General features: G+C 51.1%; 1 protein-coding gene across 1 annotated transcript; it reads left to right on the top strand.

Annotated features, from left to right (window-relative positions):
• Positions 1-5241: 5241 nt before the first annotated feature.
• FNDC11 (fibronectin type III domain containing 11) lies at positions 5242-14642 on the top strand (the record flags this gene model as incomplete). Its single annotated transcript, XM_084296394.1, has 2 exons — positions 5242-5356; positions 13651-14642. 2 exons carry the CDS (start codon positions 5242-5244, stop codon positions 14640-14642), a joined length of 1107 nt encoding a protein of 368 aa, XP_084152520.1.
• Between the last annotated feature and the right edge of the window lie 1519 nt (positions 14643-16161).

Here is a 16161-nt window from a genome sequence, read left to right as displayed (position 1 = left end):
GCTCCGTAGGGGCTAAGGCAGAGCTAAAATAGGGAAAGAGGAGGACAGAGCTGTTTTTTCTCCTCCATCCCTCTGTTACTGGGCATAGCACTGAGGCTACTGCTGCGGGGAGGCCATCTCCTTAGGAAAATGATGCCAGCAGGCTCCAGCCCCTGTGTGCTCTTGTTCTCCAGCAGCAGACCCTGCAGCAGCCCAGCCGAGAGCTGAAGCCCCTCGCTCACAGGTACAGCGTTAGTGCCCTGACCTCTGGCCCGTCGTTCCTCCACCCAGCAGAGCTTTTGCTCCTTACTGACTGTTACAACCTGACCCTGGCTTGAGCTGGTGGCCGTGGGGGGCTTCACCCTCCTGCTCTGCACACAGGTTTCCCTGCTGGAAGGGCTCTTCGCTGGGTGTTACGTACCAGGAGAAGGGAGCTGCCCAGCAGGAGGCTTGTGTGCAGAGAGCAAGCCCCAAAATTCAGGACGTGGAGGTGGAAGGTGAGGGGCTGCCCTGCAGGAGCACTGCTGAGAGCCACGTGCAAGCACCCTGCTCCTCCCTGGGGGGGGCTGGCAAGCCTCAGAGCAGCCTCTGGAAAGTCGCCCCTCGTGGCCCTCCCAGCCTCAAGCCACCTCCCAGCCACACGTCTCCACCTCAGCTTTTGCATTGCAGATGTGTTTTTAAAGCAGCTTGATGTTCGTGAGCTAGACCGTAGTGCCTTACTTAGGAGTTAGCAAACACTTCCAAGGACGAGTCCTAGGGCTGCTAGCCTTCGGCCGACGTGGCTGTTTCCCCGTTTAGTTTGTCCTTAAAAGCGTTTTTTTTTTTCCCCCCCCCCGATGATTTTGCTGCTGTTCGTGCTCGACTCCCCCAGCCGATAGACGAAGCTGCCTTGTGTTTACAGCTCCTAGCATCTCTCCTCCCAGGTACGTTGGCTCAGACCCCAAAATTCTTGCTCTCCAGAGCGAGGGTTGTGCTGGGAGCAGCTGAAAACCTGCGGGCGCGCTGCTGGGAAATTCAAGCTAAGGAAAGCAAACACTAAACCTGCAGCGCCTTGCCCAGCTCGGGGCCAGGCCATCTCCAGCTCTTGGAAGCATCCGTGGGGGCTGGTGGTTTTTTTTTTGGGGGGGGGGGGAGCCGAGTGCCCTCTCCCCAAATTTTACCACCCTCGAGGCTTGCGGAGCCCAGCCGGAGCCGTGCTGGGGGCGATTGTATGAAACTGTTTACTTCTGACTCTGCTGTTTACAAGAGGGAAGCGGGGTGGGTGGGGAGGGGGGGGGATAAGCCAAGCCTCAAGAGGATTGGGAAACGCGTTATCTGCACCAGCCTGCAGCCAGCCCGACGGTGCTGCTGTTGTGGGACCTCCCGGGCAGCTGCAGGCCGTGGGGAGGAGAGAGCAGAGGTGGCTCGAGCCTGGAGGGGTTAGATTAGCTCCCCCTTGTCGCCGTGCTGCTGTGTTCCAGGTTCAGCGGTGCTAGTGACAGATAAGAGTTACCCCTGTGGTCTTCCTTTACTCCTCAGGACCCGGCTCCTTCACATATCAGAGGCTCCCGGAGCCTTTTTGGAGCAATAAGACTTCAAAACGAGCGTTACCATCGTCGTGGAAATCCTCCATCGCGCGCGTTGTGTGTCTTCTCTGTATGCAGTACCGGGTCTGGGTTTAAGCCTGCTAAATTTATGGGGCGGTTGCTTACGGGGCACGCACTGGGACACCTCTCCCTGGGATTTTCCATGGGTGATGAGAGCCGGGAAGGATGCTGCTGCTCTGCTTTGGTACCCAGGGCGTGCGCTGCCAAAGCCTGGTGCTGCGGCTGTTTGGGGCAAGTGCTGTGGCCGGTCCCACTGGAGCCCCCCCTTAGAGCTCCAGCAGCCTCCCCTTTACCCATTTTACCCCAAATGGGTAAATTTTGCCAGATTCACCCATTTCTCTGCCATCTGCCCCAGGGCTTTGAGCTCTGAGGGTGACGCTCAGGCTGAGCTGCTGCGGGAGCGCGCAGGGGCCGTACGGGGACTCTTGGTGTCCCCATCCCGGTGCCTGCCCCCTCCCCAGCAGCTCCCTGGGTCTCCTGCTCCATCCTCCAGCAGAACCCAGCTGCTCTGCAGCACAGCCAGGTCCTGGCCACACCAGGAGGTGCTGGAGCCCCAGCAGCAACGTGCACACGGGGGGCACGGGGGCTGCCTGCCCCAGGACCCCTGCAGCCCTGCCCCAAGGTAGTGATGAGAGCACAAGGCTTAAACCCAGACTCTCAACTAAAGATAATGACGTTAGCAAATGAATCTGTATTTTTATTTTTTTTTTTTTGCACAGAAGCTGGTAATCTAGGACCTACGTGTGAACAACTTTATATAAATATTTTTTGTACTTGGTTTACTCGGGTTGGTATGAGATGTTCTATTTAAGTTCTTTGAACACTGTGGATGCCCTGATGTGAATGAGTGGCAGAGGCTTTGTAAATTAAGAGACGTTTGTGTGAATAAAGCTATGTGATGGGGTTGAAAAGCCACACACAATTTGAAACACGAGCCTTGTGTGTTTGTCCTCATTCCCCGAGCAGCACGCTTTAAGGTCCTCGTCTGCATCAAGCCAGCTCCTCACAGCCCCACGTGTTCTCACCACGGTGTAGAAACCAGGTATGGAGCCAACAGCACACATCTCCTCTGCCTTGAGGCAGATCACCGAGACCTCCTGAGCCAGCAGCCAGGTTTGGCAATGCCCTCTGAAAACACAACACCGAGCGGTTAAGGTTCAGTGCTCCTCTCCCTTACCTAGAGCAGGATTAACATGAAGCACGTTTCTCTGCTTGATCTTTAATAAATCTGTGTGTGTCTCGTGGCCATGAAGGTACAGAAACCATCTGCACTGTCACAGCCACGGTCACACATCCCCCTCGGTGCTGCAGTGACTCCTTCCAAGCCAGCTGAGCCTGGCACGGTGACACCTGTGAAGTGTCACGGGCTCCATCCCAAACAGCTCCATCCCAAAGGGCTCAGCCAGCGGTCCCAGCTGGGGGATTAGGGCACTGACCCAGGGCAGCTGTGGCCATTTATCTCACCCCACACTGGGACCAGCTCTGCTCTGGCTGCAGGCACCAGTAGGCCAAGTCACCAAGTGTCACAGCGATCAGCCAGACAGGTGAGCTCAGCCCCACTTCACATGCTGCCTGCAGAAATCTTCCCCTGTCCCTCTGCTTCCCAGCAGCTCAGAAGGCAAAAAGGATGAGCAGCCTCTTGCCCAGCCTGCCTCCAGCTCCAGAGGTGGCTCCCAAACCCGACAAGGAAAATACCCCACAGAACTGAGGTTTAGGACCGCAGGTACCGTCTCTCTTTGCACAAACACTTGAGATGCACAAGCCAAAAATCCCAGTGAGGATGAGCCACATCCTGCGGTGACAAGAAACCTTCGTGCGGAGAAAGGCAGCCAGCGATGTCCTGAGTGCCAAGGACATGGGGCTGGTGTGGGACACAGGGTGTCCCGGCACATGGGGCCACGCAGCATCGTCTGCCAGCCCTTGTGTAACAGCCCCGCATGACCTGGGGCAGCTGCAGTGCTCGGGGCCATCCTCCCCTCCTGCTCCCCCCAAGAACTGCCGGCAGCACAGCCACAAGCTCCCTGCATTTGCCCATCACCATTGTGCTCTGTAATTGCTGCCGACAGGGACCTAAAATGGAAGCGTTCAGCCCAGTGGGGCCGTCTTGGGGCTGGCTGGACCCAGCCGGAGCGATGCTATGGGGCTGGAGCTGCCTCGCTGCCCTCGCTGGGGTGGCTGAGCCGGGGAATCATGGGGCTGAAGGACACAGGCTGAACGTGGCACCCACCACGAGCACAGCCCCGGGTGCTCGGAGCCCCCCGGTCCTGCCCCAGAGCCCCCTTCCTGCAGGTGGGGAAGGGGCTGGAGCACTGGCCGTGGTTTGCACCTCCAGCCCCAGTGCCACCGGGCGAGCTGCTTATCCAAAAAGTGCACATGCAGCAAAGGGCAGCTCTGCTGGGCGAGGAGCACGAGGCCATCCAGGGGCGCAGCTTCAGCAGCTGCTTTCAGAGCACAGCTCTCAAAAAAGCCCCCGCTTTGTGCGGTTTTGTTTCCTGGAACAATAGTCGGTCGGAAACAAAAGCCCACTCTGCCCGCCTGCGGCACGTGCCAGGTGAAAGCGGTCTCTAAGCAAAGCAGCCCCCCTCGTGCATGAGGACTTGGCTCGTTTCCCACCAAAAAAGCCCCCACACATGGGATTTTGGTCCCAGGAGACACCAGCACCGCATCCCTCCACGGTGCCAGCCTCCAGGCTCACGGCACAACATGCTGGAGACGTGGCGTCCCCTCTAGAACCCTGCACACCCCGGTGCTGTTATCTCAGCCCCTGTAAATGTGATGAAGTTTTAAGTCCCCGGGAGCTCGGGGATGGCTCAGCCTGCACGTGTTGCCCCCGCGCTGCAGGAGCAGGCGACCGCGCCGCCGACAGCCAAAAAGCTTTTAACATCATTAGCAGAGTTTGGTGTCAGTCACCAGGAGAGATGTTTCGCTCCGGATTCGCTCTCTGGGGACCTATTTCATATGCAAAAGAGGGCTGCTATACTCCATAAAGACACTTCAATTGCTTGACAGCACACACAAAAAAGAAAATACCCTGGCAGCCATCCCCTGCGCCGGGAGGGCACACGTGCGTCTGCAGGAGCTGCACGTGGCCAAGGCAGGGCCAGGGTGGGACAAGCACCTGCAAAAAAACCTACGGCCACTACAGCTCCACGGCCACCAACAGCCCCTGGTGCTGTCCGTGCAAGCCTCGACCTCCCCCTGGAGGGATTTAATCCCTGAGGTGCTGCCCCCACCGCTCTCCCTCTCCCCGGACCCGCTTTGGACACGTGTGCTGGAAACATTTTCAAGAGCCTGCTCTCGGCAGAGGCTCTGGCACTGCTTTAGAGCTGGAGCATGAAGTCACCCCGCGCAACGCACAGGTCCCTGTTTCTTTCGAGATCTCTTGAGCTCCCCAGCAGCCAGCACTTCAGCGCTCCTCGCTGGAGCACTCCACCAGCAGCTGGCCCAGCGGGTAGGAGGGGAGCAAGGCCCGCGCTGCGGCACAGGACATCCATCTCGCCTCGTCCCCGCGCTGATGAATTGCTGGTTTACCCCGTGTCAGGCTCCGGGAAGCAGAGGATGAAGAGCCTGAAGCTACAGCGAGCCCACACACTCCATTTAGCTGGGAGATGACTCACGCCAAGCTCTTCACGCAGGAGGAGGTGACAATGACACGCCAGGGCACTCTGGAAGGGGGATGGCCGAGCTCGCCCGGAGCCAGGGCCTCCTCGTCCTGCACCCTCTGGTGCTGCTGTGGGACAAGCACAGGAGGCTCAGCACAGGGCCAGAGCAGCCCCAGCAGGCTGTGGAAGGTAATTAGCCAGCCCTCGTTAGGTAACTCCATCCCATCAGCCACAGCACGGCGGCACTTCTCCAGCACCAGCTCGGGCAGGAGCAGTGCAGCCCACGATGGCCACGATCACCCTGTCTCCCCTAACACAGCCCCAGAGAGGGAGCACAGGGAGAAACATCACCCAAAACACCTCCTGAACAAAGCCAAGGCCTCAGAAAAGAAAGATGGCCAGGTCAGGAAACCAAGTGCATTTTCTGCCCGGCACCCATCCCATCGCACACTCGTGGAGGTGCGCGGGGTGCCCACACTCCCCCTGCCCGTCCCCACACCAGCGACTTCACTTCGCATGCAACCACTTCAGGTCGCTCCCAGCTCCTCAAACAAAGCCACTTCTCATCCACAGTTCGTTTCCTGGCAGAATTAATGGCCTGCACTACTCTGGGGACCAAGAGACGCGCTGGGAGGCAAGCAGCGAGGGAGCGAATTAAGACATTATTTCCTCTGCCAGAGAGGGATCTTTAAACAAGCCCTTCAGCCGAGAACTTTAATTTTTCTTTTTTTTTCTTTTTTTTTTTTTTTTTGTTGTTGTCGTTAAGGTTTTGCAAGGGAATCTTGTTCTCCAGAATTACATCCGCCTCCAACCCCACTTAGAGCTGCCAAAGCCCGCGCGTCCCCAGGGACCAGCGTGTGAGCAGCAAGAGTTGGATGAGCTGACACGGGCATGACTTCACCTCCGCCGTCCTGCCGCCGGAGCCCTGCAGCATTCCCAGAGCAACGCCCCGGCCCCGTGGATCAGCCACAAGGACCCGGCTGCGTGGTGCCGCTGCCAAGCAGCTGCCGCGTCCCCGTGCCCAGCGGCAGGGCTGGATGAGCCCCCGGGGTGAGCATCCCTGGGCAAAGCCCGGAGGACTCTGTGGGAACGGAGGCTTCAGGCTGATTTATGCAGCACTTCAGGGCTGCAGATTAACGTGGCAGCCCTGAGAGATGGAAGGGAGCGCCAGGAAGCTGGGCAGGTGATAAATTTTACGCCACGCGGGCTCCAGCTCTGCCCGCTGGTATTAAAGGTGCTGGCCACCGTGTTCCCAGCAGGGTGAGTGCAGGGATGCTTTGTGCGCTGGGGAGAGCAGGGACCTTGCACGGGGCCGTGGATGCCACCTCTCTAGGAGCACCACATCCTGCTCCTTTGTGAGATTTTCATAGAAAAGGGGCACGCATGCTTCTGAGCTCATGCGAGCCTGCCAGCACCAGCCATCCCGTGGGATCTGGGACATGACAGCCTGCCTCGAGCTCGTGCTCAGGGATGGCTGCTCCGCAAGCTGCAGCACAGCGCACGGATGTCCAAACGGGGTTTTGATGAACTTCCAGCAAGACAAATGAGCTCCCGTGACCCCGCTCCATCTCCCCGAGCTGGATCATCTGCAAACCAGCCTCTGCTGTAAGCCTGAAGCTCAGCCCAGCGTTCATCTCTCACGTCCACCACAAGTGCCTTAGATTAATGAGGTCTCAGATTAATGAGAAAACATTAATCAGTGAACAACTGGAGAAAGGAAGGTCTGCGTGTCCCTGGACTCCCCTTCGGAGCTGAAGAGCTGCCCAGCCTGCCCAAACACCACCAAGTGAGGAAATGAGAGCCAGGAGACAAAGGCTTCCTTACCCGAGGAAATCCCAAGCTCTCAGCCCTGCCCGTAGCAGATCTCGTGGCTGAGCACTGAGCCAGGTCCAGACCAGGGCAACTTTTGCCCCAAATCACCTCCAGACCCAGCTCCAGCACAGACCACGGCTGTTGGCCTCCTCCCAGCTGTGGGCTCCTTCCCTGGGGGCTGTCAGAGGGTGCAATTAGCTGGAGATAATTGGTGCCTTGAGGGTGCAATTAACTCCTTCCTGGCCTGGCCCAGCTGGGGCTCCTGTACCCCAGAAGAGCAGTTCTGCCCCCAGCTCCCCTCCTCCTCACCGTGAGCCTTCTGAATCACCTGCTGAGCAAACCACGTTCGCTGGTGCGTGGTGATGATTTCGATCTGGGGACATAATATAGCTGGAATGTATAATTTATTTCAGGTATATGAGGCACCAGTGAAACTGGGGGGTAGGAGCAGTGAGTAAATCAGTCACACCCTTGTGAGAAGGGGGTTTGAAGAAGCAGGGAGCAGCCGGCTGACAGGCAGCTCTGCTCTGCAAGGCACGCTCTTGGCTCTTGGGATCAGAGCTCTGTCCCCAGGACAGGGGCCACACTGCAGGAAGCGCTGCCCAAATTTCTGCTGGCATCCACCTTCACCCAGCAAGACCCTGTGTGAAAGCAGAGAGGAAGACCGTGCACCTCCTCATCACGAAGCCCACCGTCCCCTCTGCTCCTGCAGAGGTTTCCTTTGCGGCAGATGACTATTTCATAATGCAATAGATGTGAAATATGAAGACAGAAATTGCCAGCTACTTTTAATTTGGATTCTGCCAATTTCTCTGTTCCAGCTATTGATTTTCCATAAAGATGAATTCCAGCTCCCAGGTCTCTCTGACAGGCATTATCTGGGTGTTTTGCTTGCTCCGGGAGTGGAAATATATGTTTTATTAAGTGTCAGAAGTCACTAATGAGAAGAAGGAGGAAAATCAATTGTCTGCTCATATCTTGATCCCAAAGACAGGGCTAACAAGTTCTTTATTTTGATGCTGTGGGCAGGAGGACAGGGCAGAATGACAAACGTGACAGACAACAGCTGTCAGCTCCTCTATAGGGAGAGCTCAGATGATGAGAGGGGGGAAAAGGAGAGTATTGCATTTGATTGCCTCAAACACGTTTGTATTTGCATTAATTCAAATAAATTCATGGAGTGCCAAAAAATCCTACAGCTGAATTGATCCCTGCGGTGAAGGTACTGAAAACACTGAAATTACAGCTTGAAAGACTATCGGCAGGTTTATGCTCACATTCCTAACATCAGGACAGAAACTGGGCCAGCTGTTTAGGATAGGGGCAACCAGAAGAGTTCAATTTCTCCATGCTAATTTGGGATGAAGATTAACATTTATAACTATGAGAATCACAAGCAAACTGAATATAGAAGTCTCTGCATGACTTCAGCTATAAACCCAGTTTCAATCTCGCACCATACCGTGCTCATGGAAAGTGCTCAGGTGGCTTCTACCCCTACCAAAAGGCAGAACAACCCTGGCTAGGCCCAGGGCTTCAGCTCTGCTGTTTGAAAAGCTCGGCTACTTCACGTGGTTCAGTTGTGCTATATTTTCATCTTATACCTCTGTAATTTTCAGGTCACTTCTGGGGTACAACCCCGCAATAGACCTACTCATCTCAAAGGCAGGCTCTCCCCTGGGAGGTGTAAATACAAAGAGACCCCCACATATCCAGAAATTGCTGGATGGGGGGGGTGACGAGGGAACTGCACACAAAGCGTAAGCCCTGTTCTCAACTCTTCCCCAGGCACCTAGAGCAGGAGGAGAGGTGAGATGGACCCTGTGCAACTCTTCTTATGTCTTCAAGTCCCCAGACTGCCCAGGCTGAGGTCCAGTTCTGAGCACACTTTGCCCAAATGACAGGTTTCGGATCGATGACATGAGCATCTCAGTGCATTCGTTCCCTGCAGGAACTTGGCATACTTATCACAGAAGTGATTTCTGTTAACCTCTTCCAAGCACAGACATCAACCTTCTTCCACTTACGTTTGTTATCTTCCACGTCTGTTACAGAATCACAGCTGACAATTGTATGGTTAATCTCTTGGCAGCTGTGAAATGAAATGGTAAGCTCCGGCTGCCTGCAGAAGATGCATTGATTTCTTAAAATGACAGATCGTGTCCTCGCTCAGTGCTCGAGCACAAGCTCAGGGCCGGGGTTATGGATCCTGACTATCATTCAATTAAAAAAGCTTAGCAGAGACGCACCAGCTAAGCATACAAGGCAGCATTAAGGCTAAGCCCTGACCCAAAGACTTAATCACAGGGAGTATGAAAGCACCTTCAGACGCAGGACGCCTGTCCAGTTTGCTGATGAAAGCACCAGTCATGGTATCGAGCTTACTGCCATGAACCAGACGAGCCTTTCTCTTCTCTGTGATAAAACAGAGGTGACTGGCCAGACGGGTACCTCAGCAAAGAAGAACAGGAAAATCCCTTTCTACGCAAAAGGAAGGTTGTATTGCTTAATGGAGCAGTTTATATCCTATTTCAACACATCTTTCTAATAAGGATTATGTGTTTAAGTTAACAAAACTCCTAGACACTTTGTGAAAGAGCCTCAGTCTCCCTGCAGAGAGCAAAACCTGCAGTAAGTCTGGCCACAGCCATAAAACTGCCAGATTCACTGCTGGGAAGTGAAAATATCCACCACCCCACCCCGCAGCATGTCATAAAGCCCAGCAGATCCCACTGTTATCCCGAATCACCTGTGCTTTCCTGGGGAGTGGTAACATCTACAGAATAGCAAAGAGCAGACCTGAAGCCTGTCTATGGATATCCCAAATCCCACTCTGGGCTCAGAGCAGGTGTTAAGCAGAGCAGCAGGGGGGTGCTGACAGATGATGTTCCAACATTCGGGGATTCAGGGCACAGTAATTCACAATCATCCTCCCAGAAACGTGCTATTCTTTGGACTGGTCCATGCAGCTGGGGCTGAGAGGATTCACCAGACACAGGCAGACAAAGATGTACCTCCACTTGGCAATTCACAGCCCCAGAAAGGTGCCTCCAGTGCAAGTGTGGCACTTCACCACAGCCACCGTGCAGGGTGCAGGAGGCAGCAGCTAGGGCTTCCCAGGATGGAGCCTGCTTTTCTGCTCAGTGTTGCGTGTATTACACCCTGCTCTGAGCTGGTGTGTCCTTGTTTTGGCTGGCATAGACTTAATTTTCTCCCTAATAGCTGCCGTGGTGCTGTGTTTTGGATTCAGGATGAGAATAACATTGATAACACACCAATGTTTTAGCTGTTGCTGAGCAGTGCTTACACCAAGTCAAGGACCTTTCAGCTCCTTACACCCCCCTGCCACTGAGGAGCCTGGGGGTGCACGAGGAGCTGGGAGGGGACAGAATGAGGACAGCTGCCCCAAACTGGCCACGGGGATGTCCCATCCCACATGGCATCATGCAGAAAATAAATGTGGGGGAGTTGGCTGGGGAGGGTGGCTGCTGCTCAGGGATGGGCATCAGTCAGCAAGTGCAATTGCATTGTGCATTTGCTTTGTATACTCCTTTATAATAATAATATTTTTTTTCCTTTCCCTTTCTGTCCTATTAAACTGTGTTTATCTAAATCCATGTTTTTGTTGTTTTTTTTTTTTTTTTTTTTTTTTTTTTTCTGATTCTCTCCCCCACTGGGGGCAGGAGGGAGGGAGTGAAAGGCTTTTTTGGCACTTAGCTGCCTGCCAGGTTAAACCACGACAGCCAGACTCCTCAGAACACAGTCCCTTCACCAGCTGAGCACTCCCATAGCCCACAGCAAGGGCACAAAATGGGACGGAAACAGAACTTGCTTGTTACAGAGAAGGGCAGAAGGCAGGAGCCCTCACACTACTGCTCTTTTCTTCAGTGCACTCCAGGAAACCAAGCTGGCAGCCCAGGACTCCTTGGCACAGCCCTTGGCGGTGGTGAGGAAGCACACAAAACACAGCCCAAAGCCGGTTCCAAGTCCCTTAGCCCCATGACTGGTGCACCACGACACCGTTACAACCAGCCATTGTGCACCTGGCTTGTTAAAGCAACCTGAGATACTGCTTTCAGAGTGCAAATAAACACCACTGATTGAACAGGGAGAAACAAATGATTTGGAGAGGAATCCCTAATGCTACAGCCCTTGAGACAGCCAGGGTGTGACCCAAAACCCAACGCAGCCAAGCCGATGGGTGTGCTAGGAAAGGCACCTCTGTACAAAGGGGATGCCTGGGGGAGACGTAGCAAGACCACCTGTGTTTGGTCCCACCAGCAGAGATTGGAGATGGAAACCAGCTGCTACTCAGCTGTAGGGAATGGGAACAACTCCTGCACCCAGCCATGGGTTCCCTGCCACGGACATTGCTCTTCCTACAGCCTGGGGACAGTGCATGGAGCAGTGCTTTGGGAGCGTGTCATGTTTATTGCCACATCTGTACAACCAACAACCTCCTCGCATTGCAATCCTCATCCTCACCCCACAACCCCAGCCGTGGGCATGGAACAGGCCTCGGCCCCGGAACAGCCCCCGTATGCCACAATGCACCACCATGGCAACCCCCATGGCCTGCTGCGGGCAGCCAGGCCGCGGGTGCAGGCCAGGCTGGGACGGGGCCATTGGGGACTGAAGAAGTGGGACGGGACTCCCTGGGGCTGGTCAAGGTAAAGTGGACATCCCTGAGATTGGGCAAGGTGGGCCAGGGGTGCCCTGAGCTGGGCAATGTGATTTGGGGTTGTCCTGAGCAAGAGCCTCCAGCTGCAGCTTTTCTGAGCTGGTGAGGGGGCCTTGGCCCTTGCTGAAGGGGTCAGGGCTTCCCCAGGGCTGGGTTTCAGCCATGGGGAAGGTGTTGGGGTGACTCTATCTTCCTTTAGTTCCCCCTTTCAACCCCAGCCCTATCCTTGGGGTGCCCAGGGCCACACAGCCCCAAGCTGGTGCGTCTGCAGCCTCCGTGCTTGCAAGCATAGCAGTGCTACTGAAAAACAGGCATTTCTGGCAAGAAAAAAAAGGATATGAAAACAGAAAGGAAAACAACTACAATCACATCTCTGTCTGTGGGCAAACAAACTGCTCTAGACAGCCAAATTGCTCTGAAAGCGGGGTGGTGTAACCTGTTGCGTTTGCTGTCCCTGTTCCACTCCATACCGGGCTGCCAAGAACTGTCACTGCTTTGGTTTAGGGTATTTTTGTGGAAAGAAAAAGTGAAAAGAAAATACAGCTTGTTTTTTAAGTTGACAGCTTTCTTGGAAAAAAAAAAAAAGAGTTGCTGTGGATGAGTGAATTAGTATAAAATGCAGGGAGGCCAGTCATCTGAAAGGTTTACTAACTCCTGAAATTGCTGTGAGGAAGTATTATTAGTTCCATTATCTATTTAGGGAAAGGGAGGCTAAGAAAAAACTATTTGTCAACTAGATAACACCATCTAGCTTCTACAAGACATGTAGGGATTAAAATATCACAGTTAGATACTACAATAATTTATATACAACTAGACAGTTACGTAGAGCAAGTTGCTAGATCACGTCATTGCAGTATGACTGAGGCCACAAAAGTTTGCTTTCAGAATTCCACATTTATTTCTCTTACAAATCAAGCGTGTTCAGTTTGTGAAAACCACATTCTCGGTATCAAGTTGGGCTCTATGGGAACATAAGAATTTTGCTAATTTCTGCCTATGATACATGAGCCAGAGACTCCTCAGCTGAGACACACTAGAGAAACACTTCCCACCTCAGCTCATCTGGCACCACCAAGGACACATCTTTGTCAGTAAACGAAACAGCTGAGACTAAGGGAGCAGATACAGACTTTTAAAAGACCACTACTGAAGCACCTTACCAGTGCTTTACATGAAATGTAAATAATGGTTCAAAGGTGCTTTACATGAAATTTCATCCTTCTATCATAAATTGCTTGTGGACTACTGGCGCCATGGCTCTAAAGGCAAGGGAAAACGAGTTGCTATGAGGGGCTGGGGTGATGATGTAAACTATAACCAAAGAAAGGGGACGCAATACATCACTGTGCATGTTGCCAGGTTACGATTGTCCAGCAGCTGCTTAAAGCTGAGGTGCAAGGAGAAGTGTGGGCTTACCTCTTGAAAGCTGTTGTGAGGCTGCACTCAGAGCATCGCCTGGTTCTGCCTGCTGCATACCTGCTCACGTGGAGGAATCACCAAGGTGATTATGTAGCTTTAGGAACTGGCTTAGAAAATGGGGTTTAGAGGCTCTCAAACCTCAATAACCCAGCAGATTACAAGAGAATAATAGACATCTCCAGAGATGTAGAAGAATGGAATTGCTTACAGGAGTACAAACACATCTAATTAAAATGAAAGCGAAGATAAAAAGATAGAGAACAAATTTGGTAGAGTATACTGGAGAATAATTCCTGACAGTTAATCTATTATACAGAGGTATAACCTCTCCAGGGGTGGGTAGCAGGAGATAAGTTGATTAGAATATATAAAACATCATTAACGTACAAAACATTAGAAACCATACAACTATAAAGGAAAATTCCTTTAAAACTACATCTAGTCCAATAGGTCTTTCTCATCTATAAATTTATAAGTTAAGCTTTAGTTAAGAGAGGAGAGAAGAGTCACAGCCATGATTATGCTCCCTTCACAGTCGCTTTTCCTTTGGTTTGTAATTTTCTTATAGGTACTTTTTACACAGCAAATTTTGGAATCATGAATGTGAATCCAAATGAATTTGGAACCAGTTTGGAAAGCACTGTGCGCAGCCAAGAGGAACAAGACAATGCTATCTTGAACATGTACATGGAGAGAAAAAGCCTTGTTCTACAATTCCTGCAATCTAACCTGAGCCCCCAGCTCCTTGAGCATCATCTCAATAAAGTTGAGCTTCTGAAGAAGTGTTACTACTATATTGAGGTTATGCCCTCACGCATAATCCTGAGAGACCAGAACCATGTATTGATTTCCACTGACGTCTTCCAAATAATCGACCCCTGGAGACTGCAGAGGATGAAGAAGGTCGCAAGAACCCAGACTGAAATCCAGCTGGTACTTTTAACTGACCTGTTAGAACAGCTGCAACGAGGTCGGGAGGAGCTGGTCTGCTACATAGAGACAAGCGACGTGATGACTTTCCTCTCCAAGTGGGACTCGGTTATGCAGAAGCTGTCAGATCTCTCTGAGCTGATGAACAAAGTCCTTTCCCTGCAAGTCCCAGGAAAGCTCCACGCCAAGCACCGTTTGGTGTCACATGCAGACATCAAAGGTACCAGAATCCCAAACATTAAGCTTTTTCTCACTACAAAGATGCCAGTGGTGTTTGATCGAAAAGAATCGGTTGCTTACAAGAACTGGGCCCTTCTCAAATGGTTTACTGAAAATCAGGAGTCACCCCTTGAGCAGTATGAGCTGCATTTTAGGTTACTGAAGCATGGAACTCAGACGGAATTGGGACAAAGGGGGATTGTTGCCATCAGCTCCAACACATGTATCGTCTGTGATCTGCTGCCTGACAGATCATACGAATTCACAGTTAGAAGAGCAGAGACCTACACACTTGTCTATGAAACATGGCATGACACCATTACACTGACGACAGTGAGCACAGCTGAAGACAGCAGCACCTGTGATCCAGAACTAGCTGACAGAAAGGGTTTACTCATTTTTTCCACTTGAAAAAGGTAAATGAGAAAATAAATAAATAAATAAATAAATAAATAAGACACTGCGTAAATCTGATTTTTTTTTTTTCCTGTTTTCATCAGCAACTTTGTAAAGGCCTTCTGCAAATCCTTCCAGGTTAACAGTAAGCAATTCCAAATTTCGCAGAAAAAATAAATACCATTTATTTTTTACTAAAAATGAAGTAAAAATAAATAAAAATTATTTTATTTTTTCAATGCTCACTTCCTACTGGCCACAACTCCTAGGTGGATGTAGCTAGAAGCGGATAGGCAGCCTTGCAGGCCACCTCAGATGCAAAGCACAGGAGGTAGAAACATCTCTATCATCCAGTGCTTGCCTTCCACTGAAAGATGCCCAATGCTGGCTTCTTGCAGTTCTGTGTTTTTGTTTTTGTTTTTTTTTGGTTGTTTGCTTGTTCATTTGTTTGTTTGTTTTCCCCAATTTCTTTTTCCCAGCATCCTTCCACCAGAATACCTGAATTGAATCTCAAACTCCTCAAATCACTCACCGCACCTCGTCACCGTCGCTGGCTCCTCTCCCCACTATGCCTTGTAATTACCTAATCATGATTTCATGCTCACCCCCTACAGAGCATGAAAAGTTCAGTCTGATTTTTAAAATTATCAAATAAAACAAGCAGGAAAGGGTAATACATCCAGAAGACCAATATCTAGAAGGCAATCTTTTCTGCCATGTACTGCTGTCAATGCTAATTTTCTTTTTTTAACATTTGCTTCAGTCCAAATATAGGTGTTCCCACACAGATTCAATTCAAACTGTCACACGAATAGACCTTTCAGTAATAAAATTTATTATTTAAATAAGTTCAAATCACTTTTACAATTATGGCTTGAATATCAAAAAAAAAAAAAAAAAAAGGAATGTTGAGGTTCATTCTTACAAACATTATAAGCAGGTAAAAATATTTGTATCCAAAGAGTCATCTGAGATCTTCTGCAAGTTACAGACATACAAAAAATAAAAACCTGCCACATTTAAAGTTCATTAATTTACACTTCATGACACTTAACATTTCTATTAAAAAAAATAATAATAATTATTGCAGTAAATTGACCATTCTACACAGATCTGTCCAAATCCTCAGAAACAGTCCATGGGGCTTCTCCTTTGCCAGCTGGAGCCAAGGAGAGGTTTCCTAGCTCTGCACATCTGCAATTTCACTGCCAGTTGGAGCAGGACGCAAGGTGATTGCGGTAACCAAGCAGACCGCTTACTGCATGTGCTGGTTCCCGTTGTTGAAATCAGGCTCTAGTTCTAGTTAATCCAGGGGAAATTAAATCATCCTGCTGGACGTGTGTCCTGAAACAATGTTCTTGTGTCTGGGAGCTATGGAAAATCTAGAGCCTGTGATCCAGCAAAATACCCTGTGCACCGTGCTGCCAGTTGTTTCCTATTGGAATTAGCAAGGTGAGTTGTTTTGGTTTTTGTTCTTTTTTTTTTTTTTTTTTTAAAAAAAGTATTTTAAGAATATTTGCTTGAACATAAAATT

Source organism: Netta rufina (assembly GCF_964035555.1).
Source record: "Netta rufina genome assembly, chromosome: 16".
Lineage (NCBI taxonomy): Eukaryota > Metazoa > Chordata > Aves > Anseriformes > Anatidae > Netta > Netta rufina.
Note: the sequence above shows the minus strand (reverse complement) of the source record. Positions and strands in the feature narration are given on the sequence as shown.